General features: G+C 34.4%; 1 protein-coding gene across 1 annotated transcript; it reads right to left on the reverse strand.

Moving 5' to 3' along the window:
* Window positions 1–10,288: 10,288 nt before the first annotated feature.
* LOC118148941 (small integral membrane protein 30) lies at window positions 10,289–10,947 on the reverse strand. Its single transcript, XM_035278621.3, has one exon. The coding sequence runs from the start codon at window positions 10,807–10,809 to the stop codon at window positions 10,630–10,632; it is 180 nt and encodes a 59-aa protein (XP_035134512.2). The 5' UTR covers window positions 10,810–10,947; the 3' UTR covers window positions 10,289–10,629.
* Window positions 10,948–12,509: the final 1,562 nt, after the last annotated feature.

Raw genomic sequence — 12,509 nt, forward strand, 5'->3', positions numbered from 1 at the left:
AATCTGACATTATAACTTTTATTGATATAGCTCTAAAAGTTAGACAATAACATTTACAATTAGAAGACTAAAACATGAATTTCTTCCAAGGGGGAAGAGGACTGAATTTTGTTTTAGAGGTCTTCTTGTAAGAAAACAAAGAACACAAATTATTTTAACTTTGAGCATTTTATAAACTATACAACTGTGTGAGCACCAGTCTAAGACTCTTTTCAAGGCTTTGAAATAGGCTGTGTGTGAGATGACCCGGTTTCTGTGTTTTATTAGCTTCTTTAAGTTATACCCATAACTAATTTTTTAACATCACACGAAGCTTGTATTGTAAAGGCATCATAGTTACATAATACAGGGTGTTGTATTAAAACCTGAAATGGCAAGAAAGTTCTAATTCAAGTGATTTATTGAGGATGGAGGCATGTGAGATACAAAAGATTGTCAGGGAAACAAATTAGCAACTGCTTGGTCTTGGCTGGGGACTAGCTTCTGCCTGACCCTTAGGGGATTCTGGAGTACAAAGTACACCAAATCTGGTCCTAAGTCAAGTCCACGGAGCCAGTTTTGTTTGCCTTGTTTCAGTTGTTTGTTATTTTTGGACAGCTGGGCAAGAATGCCAGACTTCACTGTGAAGGCTTCCTTTACTTTTTAAAAATGATTATCTTATTTTTACATTGACAGATAAATTATATGCGTTTATTGAGTACAACGTAATGTTGTGAAGTAAAGAGTAGAATGGTGGTTATCAGGGGTGTTGTGATTCATGGGCGTGCACTGGAGAAATGCTAGTCGAAGGATATTAAATTTCCATTAGACCAATAAAATAAGGGACCTACTGTATAACATGTTGATGACAGTTAATAATGTATTCTTATAGTGTTAATTCTTACAAAGGCTAACAGGGTGGATATTGTTTTTCACCAAAAAAATAATAACTATGCGAGTAATGCATATGCTAGTTGACTAGATTTTGTAATTCCACTGTAGATAGATATAGATATAGATATTACACACACACACACACACACACACACACACACATATATATATAGGCTTCTGATACTTGCAGACAATTCTCCAGAAAAGGACTGTATTAGTTTGTTTTCACACTGCTAATAAACATGTGCTTGAGCTGAGACTGGGTAATTTATAAAGGAAAAAGGTTTAATGGACTCACAATTCCACGTAGCTGAGGAGGCCTCACAATTATTGCAAAAGGCAAAAAAACATCTTACATGGTGCCAGGCAAGAGAACTTGTGCAGGGGAACCCCCATTTATAAAACCATTAGATCTCATGATACTTATTCAGTACCATGGAAACAGCATGGGGGAAACTGCCCCAATGATTCAATAATCTCCACCTGGCCCTGCCCTTGACACAAGGGGATTATTACCATTCAAGATGAGATTTGGGTGGGGATACAGCCAAACCATATCAAGGGGGCAGCTTTGAGCTGTGACATTAATTTTAGCTAGAGAATGAGTATCCCAAACTCATTAATGGGATGTGGCAAGGCACAGACAGTACTCATCACAAACAACAAATACATTCTAAAAATAATTTGAGCACACTAAAAGTAAAATTAAAATATTAAAAATTATAATGAACTCTTTTACTAATGTAATAATAATTATTACCAAAATGTCTTTCACAGCTGATTGTTCTAGAAGGCATGAATTGTTTATTTTGTCATTTTTCATGCCAACATTCAATTAACTTGCTTGAAGTTGTGCAGGCTGGGTATTTCACAACACTATAGTAAGTCATTCAGATTTTAAATGTTGCACACAGTGTATTTGTCTTGACATTTTCTCCACAGATGGAAATACAGTAGCTTGAGGCTACAGCACCTTTTTCCAACACAAATAAAGATGCCATATGGGTCAGAAATGCCTCTACTTGTTAATATTCATTACATGTCTCCTGAGCTATTGAATGTATTTATTCCCTGATAGCCACCAAGGTTATAAAGATTATGCTAGGGTTCCTAGAGAGGAACTTACCATAAAATGAGCTATTTTCTTAAGAGAAATTTAAGTAGTGTTAGTCTTATATGTTTTTAGAATATATCAGAACACTGTATGATTTTTATTTGCTGTGTAATAAATTATCACAAATTTAGAAGATTTAAACAACCACTATTTATTATCGTAACTATATTCAGGTTGGCAGCCTAGGCTGGACTCAGCTAGGGGCTTTTGAGGTTTTACAGGCCCCAGTCAAGATGGCAGCTGGGCTGAGAGTCTCATCTGATTCTTGCAGTTTTCTTTCAAGTACATTCAAGCTACTGGTAGAATTCAGTTCCTGCAGCTTTAGGACCAAGGCCCTACCTCTTTGAAGATGCTCTTCCCCCAAGGAAACTCAATACATGGTTGGTTGTTTCTCCTTTCTTATAGGACAGCAGTTTAGTCTGTCTGGCACTGCGTCCTCTTTCAAAGGCTTCTCCTAATGAGGTCAAGCCACCCGAGATAACCTCCATTTTAGTTCATATCAAGAGTCAACTGTTTAGTAACCTAATCATGAGAGTAATAACACATCGTATTTACGTGTCATACTCACACTTAAGTGGAGGGTGTGTAAAAAAAGGCAGAAATTCCGGGGATTATCTAAGAGTTCTGCCTACTACAAATGGCAACTCACAGACCTGGATGATCACATTTATTATTGAAGTGAGAGGATGTGAGGTGACTGTCTTTTGAAGGTTCCCCAGAGAGAAAAATACCCTCTCACTGGGTGGTCAACTCCAACAGCTGTTTATTTTATATTCTATAGTCAAAAAGCATATAATTTTAGGGTATTTATATTAACCAAAAGTAAATAAAATGGAGAAGAGATGAGGCTCAAATTCTACCTTGTGATAATAAATCTGGGAAGCAGAGTTCAGCTTTCTGGTATTGAAATGGGATTTTTTTCCTTATAACATGCAGTCTTAAAATAAACTACACTTTCATAAATAGCAATATTCTAAGATGATATTAAAATTTAATCAAAACAAAAGCTAATATTTACGAATCTCATTTTAATTAGTAAATATGGATTTATACTTTTTTCTCTTTTAAATTATTTTCATTTTCACTTGACATAATAATTGCACATATTTATGGACTACAATATGATGTTTCAATACATGTATCAGATGAGTAGTAAGAATATTGATAATTTTGAACACTCATTAGTTTTTTTGTGGTGAGAACATTCAAAATGGTCTCTTCTAGCTATTCTGAGAAACACAATACCTTATTATTGACTACAGCCACCCTAATGTACAATAGAGCACCAGAATTTATTCTTACTTTCTAATGGTAGGTTAGTACCCACTGACAAGCCTCTCTCCTTTCTTCTGTTCCCCTCCCCTCCCCAGTCTCTCATAACCACTATTCTATTGACGACTTCAATGAGATCAACATTTTTAGATTCCATATAGGAGTAACAAAGTGCAGTAGTTGTCTTTCTGCTCCTGATTTATTTTACTTAACGAAGGATCTTCCAGGTTTATCTATTTTGTTACAAATTACAGGATTCTCTTCTTTTTATGACTAAATAGTTTCCCATTACACATAACATTTTCTTTATTGATTAAATCTTTGTTGGCCATGTAGGCTGATTGTGAAGAGTGCTACAAAACGCATGGGAGTGCAGACATCTCTTCAGCATACTGATTTTATTTTCTTAGGATATACACCCAGTAGTGGAATTGCTAAACCACATAGATGCATTTTTAATTTTTAAGGAACTTACATACTATTTCTAGAATGGCTATATGAATTTACATTTCCACCAGCAGCATGTGAGGGCTCCCTTTATTAATTAACTCTTGTTATCATATGTCTTTTTGGTAATAGCTGCTCTACCTGGAGTGAAATTGTGGTTTATGATTGCATTTCCCTGATGTTTCGGGATAATATTGAGAATGTTTTTATATTCTTTTTGTCCTTTGTGTGTTTTCTTTTAATAAATGTCTGTTAAGGTAATTTGCCCATTTTTAACTGCATTATTTGTGGGATTTTATTTTGTTATTGAGTAGTTTGTGTTCTTTGTATATTCTGCATATTCTGTATATCCTGAATATGCAGAATGTATAATTTACACGTTCTGATGTATAATTTACAAATACTTTCTCTCAGTCTGGAAGTTTATCTCTTAACTCTGTTGATTGTTTTCTTTTATGTAATCTCATTTGTTTATTTCTCCTTTTTTCCCCTGTGTTTTCTAGTATTTATATAAAAGGTTCTTACCTAGTTCAATGTCGTGAAGAATTTCCCCTATGTTTCCTTGTGGTAGCTTCATAGTTTTAGGTTTTAAATAGAATCTTTAATCAATTTAGAGCTGAGTTTCGTATATGGTTAAAAATAGGAGTTCACTTTTATTCTTCTGCATGTGGATACCTAATTTTCTGAACACCATTTATTGAAGATACTGTTCTTTGTGTGTTATTGACAATTTTTGTTGAAAATCTGTTGGCTGTAGATGCACAAATTATATCTGAGCACTCTATTGTGTCCTCTTGGTCTGTGTTTCTGTTTTTTTCTTTTTTTTTTTTTGAGTTTTGCTTTTGTTGCCCAAGCTGCAGTGCAATGGTGCAATCTCAGCTCACTGCAACTTATGCCTTCTGGATTTGAGTAATTTTCCTGCCTCAGCCTCCCAAGAAGCTGGAATTACAGGCACATGCCACCACACATGGCTAATTTTTTTGAATTTTTAGTGAAGACGCAGTTTCACCATGTTGGCCAGGCTGGTCTCAAACTCCTGGCCTCAGGTGATCCACCCACCTCAGCCTCCCAAAATGCTGGGATTACAGGTGTGGGCCACTGCACCCACCCTGTTATTCTGTTTTTACATTAATCTCATATGTTTTGGTAGCATGATGTCTCCAGCTTTGGTTGGTCAGGTAGAGTGATATCTCCAGCCTTGTTTTCTCTTTTATTGATTGATTGATTGATTGATTGATTTTTTTCAAGATTGTTTAAGCTATTCAGTGTCTTTTGTGATTCCATAAACATTTTAAGGTTTTTTTTCTATGTTTAGGATTGCTTACTCTATGTCTGTGAAGAATATCATTGGTATTTTCACGGAGATTATATTGAATTCGTGGATTACTTTGGGTAGTATGGACATTTTAACAATATAATTCTTCTGATCCATAAACTCAGAATATCTTTCTATTTATCTATATTTTCTTCAGTTACTTTTATTTGTTTTATGGTTTTCATTGTAGACATCCTTTACCTGCTTAGTTAAATCTACACCAAGATCTCTCTCTCTTTTTTTTTTTTTAGTAGCTATTGTGAATGATAATTGCTTCTTGCTTTCTTTTTTAAATACTTTATTATTGGCATACAGAAATGTTACTAATTTTTATATTTTGTTGTATCCTATACCTTTATTGAATTTGTTTATTAGTTCTAACAATTTTTTGGTGGAGTCTTTTATGTGTTCTGTAGCATAATGCTAGCTGTTAGTTTGTCATATATGGCCTTTATTGTGTTGAGGTAAGTACTCTTTCTACATCATTTATTGAGAGTTTTTTGTCATGAAAAAATACAGAGTTCTGTTAAATGTTTTGTATATGTTAATTCATCCTTACATCCCTGGGATAAACCCCAGCTGACCACAGTGAAAGACCTTCTTAATGTGCTGTTGAATTCTGTTTGCTAATATTTTGAGGATTTTTACATGTATGCTTATCAGGGATATTCTTTTATCACATATACTTGTGATTTTCTTTTCGTTGTAGTTGGGTCCTTGTGTGGGACTTTTCATGCTTCAAAAGGTTACCACTCCCTCGTCCTCTCGAACTCTCCTTCAGACAATCTAGTTGAAATGTAGTTGTGTATTCAATGGTGGTTTTTAAAATTGATTTGCTTTTTGTTGGAAGGAAAAAAGTCAGGTACCTCCTGTCAGTCATGTTGCTGACATCACTCTTCTAATTATGTTTAAAATAAATTTAGGTACCTGAATTATATTTAACAAAGATATATGACCACAAATGGTCAAATATACTAAGTAGTTAGGGAAAAAATATGTATGTAGAGAGAGATAGATAAATAGATGTAAATATAGATATATTGATATACATATGTAATATATATAGTGACCTTTGTGTTTTGAATTTCTGGTTGCTGTAATTTAATGCATTAAAACTATTGACATTTTAATATTGATATCATTCCATTATAGATGATTGCCAGAACAGGTTATAATGAAGCTTTAAAAAATAATTTAGTTAATAATTATTACAAAAATAATTTAAATGTCTACACACAGAAACTGCTCCCAAGGCCTGCATTTGAATTTTATTCTGCAGTGTTTGCTTAATACAAACTTAAATAAGTTCAGACCAACTAGAGCAAAGAAGTATTGTTAGAATAATTTAATCAAATGATATATGGAATAATTTAATACAAAGTATTTTCAGCTTTACATTCCAAGATAAGAGACATATTCTATTTAATTGCTAAATAGTTGGCATATTGTGTCTATGCAATTTTTATTCATTTAATTCGTACATCATACAAACAGGAACAAATTTGAGATAGGTTTCAATGTTTTATAATTGGAGTCTGGAACATGCTCTGTAATAGCATATGATTTGTTTATACCATGATTGCATTCTTTTTAGGCATTTTTTGCAACTAGTTAAGACCAAGTATTTTCAATTTTATATATATATATATTTCTACTATATACACATGTTATATTTATATCCAATATATATGCTATGCCATATATATGCACTGCTTATACTATACATACATAAAACACTCTATATATGCATATTATATACTATGCTATATATATACTACATACATATACTACATTTGACTCTATATATTTTCAATAGACATTTTTCTACTATATTTTATATTTGTTTTTCCCTAGATTAATGCATATATTACTGACCCAGAAATTCCATAAGTTTTATTGAATTAATGTAATTCTAACATACTTCACATGATACACATTTTAATAACACCTGTAATTTATTTGTTGCCTGCTGTGTTCAGATGTTTATTATATACATATTCTAATCTCAGAAAAATGTAACAGTATCCACATTTCAGAAATAAGAAAGTTGTATCTTAAAAAGATAAAATAATTTTACCTAGTTCATTCACTTAGTAAGAAAAGTAACCTGGGATGCCCTATCTCAGTACAAACCAATTACATACTCTGACAATTACTTAGAATATTGTAAAAATATATTAACAACCATTGAAATTATGTTTCTGAAAAATATAGAACATATTTTACATTCAATTTTAATTTTTTGGATTTTGTCGTTACACACTACTTGTAATATCAACCAAATTGCATGTGATGTGTATGTCCTAAACATTTATTCCACAAATATTTACAGGTTGCACATTAGTTCCAGATATTGTGCTAAGAGTTGGAGTTACAGACGCAAATATACAGAAACACACACACACAGATGTAGAAGTAGAGATACAGGTGCTGTTCAGCAAAAGAAGTATTGTCAGAGTGAACAGGAAGTCTATGGAATGGGAGAAAATTTTTGCCATCTATCCATCCAGCAAAAGTCTAATATCTATTCTCTACAAGGAATTTAAACAAATTTCCAAAAATAAACCAAACAACCCCTTCAAAAATCAGGCAATAGCAAAGACATGGAATTAACCCAAATGCCCATCAATAATAGACTAAAGAAAACCTGATATATGTATATGTACATATACCTTGGAATACTCTGTAGCCATAAAAAGGAATGAGAACATGTTCTTTGCAGGGACATGGATAAATCTGGAAATCATGGATAAACCTGGAAATCATTATCCTCAGCAAACTAACACAGGAACAAAAACCAACCACCACATCTTCTCACTTACTAGTGGGAGCTGAACAATGAAAACACCTGGACATTGGGAGGAGAACAACATGTACCAGGGCCCACTGGGGGTGCAGGGGTAGGGAGAGCATCAGGATAAATAGCCAATGCATGTGGGGCTTAATGCCTAGGTGATGGGTTGATAGGTGCAGCAAATCACCATGGCACACATTTACCTATGTGACAAACCTGCATGTCCTGCATATGTATCCCAAAACTTAAAATATAGAAAAACAAAAAGAGATACAGGTGCTGTTAAGGCAGATGTAAAAGACAGAGACACACACTTTTATTTCTAAACTGAACACATAACCTTACTCCTTTAACTTGTTTCTTCTACAGGCTTTCCATTATTGATAAATAGTTACAGCCATTCTGTTGGGTTGCTCAGGGTGGTTGGCAAAATATTAAGGAAAGTTATAAGATATAGTCTCAAACCTTTTGGAAGGCTGAAAGATTTTCATTAACTTGTAATAATGGAACAGGCTGAAAGGTTTTCATTAACTTGTAATAATGGAACAGGCTGAAAGGTTTTCATTAACTTGTAATAATGGAACAGGCTGAAGGCAGCTGGTTCTTACTTTAGAGCATTAGGTCATAGGGTGAATATTAGGGATAATAGAAGCTTCCCCAATTAAGTCTGTTGACCACACATTCCTTTGTCTCTACTCTAACTAGCTTGTTTACTCATATAACCTTTGAGCCAGATGGACCTGGTAAGGGGTAGGAGGTGGGGGAGGGCAGGGGTGCAGTGGGAAAGGTGGGGAGGGGGGGCAGGGGTAGAGGAGGCAGGGGGAAAGGGTGGGAGGTTAACCACAGATATTACTAATTAATGGTGTTTGCTCTGGGCATCAGTACCTGAGCTTTAATCTTTTGAAGAACTGTTCTCCTAACCATGTTAATTATTCACAAGTGTATTTACTGAAAGCCTTTGTTGTTAAATCTATACTGAATAAATGTGAGAAAGGAGAGATAGTGGGGGGTTGGGTAGCTGCAATTGCCCTCTGAGAGCAGCTGACAACCTCCTTAGCCCACTCATTCACTGTACTCTGTGTGAGTGTATTTTATTCATCCATCTTGGAGTCGGGGTTTGCAGGACAGACCCCCACAGGTGGTGATCAAAGTCACCTTTCAGTTGCTTAGACTAACTGTATCAGTCACTTTAGCCTCTTTTGTTTTCACTTCATACCTCACAGTCTGTCAGCCAGTTTTATTTCTTGGCAATATAATACTTTCAAAATATGTTCAGAAATTCAACTACTTCTAATTAATTAGCCAGCCATCACTACCCTATTACCACACTTTCTTACTTGAGAAATTAAATAACTTTGTCACTGTCTTCCTGTTTTAATTCCACCACCCTTAACCTTGTCCATTGACTATGCAGCTTGAATAATTCTATAAAATATATATCACGTCTCTCAGCTCAGAACATGTAGTGACTTTCCAGTTTACTCAGAGTGAAGTCCCTATTGTTGCAGTAATCCCTGTCTTTCCTGTTTCTATTGTAATCTTATCTCTCATATCACTCCATCATCTAATTTAAACCATTGTACTCTCTTCTTTTTTTTCCACTGACTGCCAAGCAATACTGTTTTCTTCAGGGTCTTTGCACTGCAAGTCCCCCTGCCTGGAGCAGCCTTCTCCATATACCCATACACAATGAATATTTCATCTCCCTCAAGTCTTTGCTCCAAAGAACCTTCTCAGTTATGCCAGAGCATTCTGAGTTATTTAAATTTAAAATCACACTCCACACCTACTGCCCTTCCTGTTGACTTTTTTCAGTTCATCCTAGTACTTATAACTATGTAACATATTATAAAGTTTTGGGTTTACCATATGTCTCTCCATTCCAGAATGTAAGCTACTTGATGGCAAGGAGGTTTTCTTCTTAATTCTGTTCAGTTTTCACAGCACTTTGAAGAATGCCACTTTCTAGTTCAGCTATGAAAAAATACTTATTTGTGGGGGCTGGTCAAAAAAAAAAAAAAGAAAAAGAAAAAATACTTATTGATTGATTGAAAAACAATATGTAAAGCTAGAATTATAACTACGTAACATTTTTTATATTTATAAATGATTTCAAATTTTTTTACAACATAATGGGTTTATATTTAATATAGCACTTCTCATCCAGAGGATGTTACTCAGTTAATATAAAGTTTTTTCTTAACAATAAATCTCTTTTCCATGTCAATGTCTATAGTGTTCTTTTAACATTAATTTTTTTCTGCATTTCATTAGATACACTGAATACATTTTTCTAAACGTTTTTTCCCCAGAGATAAAAGTTTCCCTTTTTAGTTGACTCTCTTATATCTAAATACAATATTAACTTGAAAGACAACAAAACAAAAATCTAATAAAAAGATGGAGAAAAGACTCCTCAATGATTCAGGAGGCAGTGATTATAACCGCACAGTGGCGATTTCCTAAGATTCTGGGCAAGACTTCCTTCTTCCTATTTCACAGGCTTTGAGAATTAGAAAACTATGAAATATTACTTATGTAAATTTCAGCCATCTTACTTCTTTGACCTCTTTTCTAAGTAGCAAATACAAATTATAGGCTGCATTTTTCTACACATTATTTGTTGCAAAGAAAACTTTTTTCCCCAATTTATATATGTATGTTTGTTCCCATTCATTTCATGGAAACCACAAAAAAATGTAAAACTCCCTTATTTACTGATTCTTGGAAACTTTCAGACGCCAAAGTTCAGGTTTAGCCTCTATAGCACAAAGTTTGTAAAGGGTGAAGTCTGATTCAGTAGGCCTTTCAAAGTCACATCTGTCCATTTCTTTTTCTTGAATATACCCCCAAGCAGGCACAGATGCCTGTAATGCTGAGAACCACACCTAACAAAAGGGCGATTGCATCACCAGCTTCTACTGCTTCGACAACAGGCAGCACCAAAAGCAGTGACATGAGGACTAAGGACAACTGTGTTGAAACTGAGGTCATGATGTTGGAATCTTGAGGGCTGAAGGTTCCAAAGAAATGGTATATATAGAATTCTATCTGACTTGAAATTTTCCCTTCCTGGAGCTCTGGATGCTGAGATTAAGAGGTTCCACGTGACCCTACCTTCCAGGAAGCAGCACAGTAAATTATTTTTTACATTTGTTGAAAATAAATATTGAGTATATGAAAACTGAATAGAAAAGTAATGATGGGAATAGTTTCTTTAAAATGCAAATCATTCAGGAACTTTATGTAATGTCAAACAATGTGACATTAAATGAGCTAGAGAAAGAAAGTCTACTCCAACAAAATTTGGGATTACTACAGTATATAGGATTTTTCATGTTAGAAATGTATTTTAACAAAGTGTGAACATTTAAGCTATAAATACATCAATCTAAATCAGTGCTGATTGACATACACACCTCTCTTTTGAAGCCAAACAATTTAAAATCTTTGACTATAGAAAGCAAGTTACACATCTGCGTATTTTTTCTATCTAAAATAATATTCTAATTTTAAAAGTAATCAAATTAATTAAATCATTGTATCTTTATGGAATATGTTTCCATTACCTTAATTTTAAACATAACATAACATGTTACATACATGCTAATGAAGCAAGCCTTTGCATTTGTGTCTGTACTTGTCAATAGATAATGAATGTGTACCCCGAGGCTGTCTGTAATAATAAATGACCCTTATTTACAAACTATGTTGTCTCCAAAAATGTTAAACAGTCTTTCAGAATTGCATGTCACAGTGACCAGCTTTTCAATTATAAAGTCTCATTTTTACAAGATCATAACTCAAAGGGAATACTTGCACCTGTCTGAACTGCCATACAGGCGACAGCTGATGAGCCCATTTCTAGTACAAGGTAGTTAATGTTCTTGTAAAATCCCTGAAATGATGTGAGCCTACTCATGTCTATCAGGCAATGCTTAAAGAGTAGACTGACAGATGATAGGATGAGGGAGTCAGCTATTTTGAATTCTTTATTAGCTTTTATTCCTGAATTTAGACTGTGAAAAGATGGACTAGAGGGTGTTTTAGCTCAGAAACAAGCTACAACTTTTCAATGACAACACAAATTAGTTTAAATGAAATAATAAGGATTCTATAAACTGTCAATCCATGGACACTTTTGTAGTTGGTCAAAGAGTGACCCACCCCCCAAAAATATATGTCCATATCCTGGCCCTTGGAAACTGTATGAATTTCTATGAGAAAATGTTCTCTGTAAATGCAGTTAAGGAACTCAAAATGAGATCATTTTTATTATTTGAGTGAACCCTCAATCCAGTGACAACTCTCCTTACAAGGGAAAGAAGACACAGACAATGAAGAGGAGTCAGTGAGACTGCAGAGTTTCGAGGGATGTAGTCAGGGAAGTCAAGGTAGTGCCTAGAGCCACTGGGAGGTGGAAGAGGTAGAGAAGAATACTCTCCTAGAGCCTTAAGAGGGAGCACAGCCCCACCAAAACCTTGAATTTTGGACTTAAGGTTTTTATAACTGCGATAAAAAATTTGTCAAATTAAACTACCTAGGGTGTAATGATTTGTTGTGGCAGCCCTAGGAAATCATGCACTGTTCCAAAACACAGCTCTGCTTGAATTAAACAGATGAGTTTATGAAAAAAAGATACAAGGAGCTCGTTGAATAATTGAAATGGCCAGAGAACCACTCTGAAAAATAAG

The sequence above is a fragment of the Callithrix jacchus genome, chromosome 2, assembly GCF_049354715.1.
Source record: "Callithrix jacchus isolate 240 chromosome 2, calJac240_pri, whole genome shotgun sequence".
Classification (NCBI taxonomy): Eukaryota; Metazoa; Chordata; class Mammalia; order Primates; family Cebidae; genus Callithrix; species Callithrix jacchus.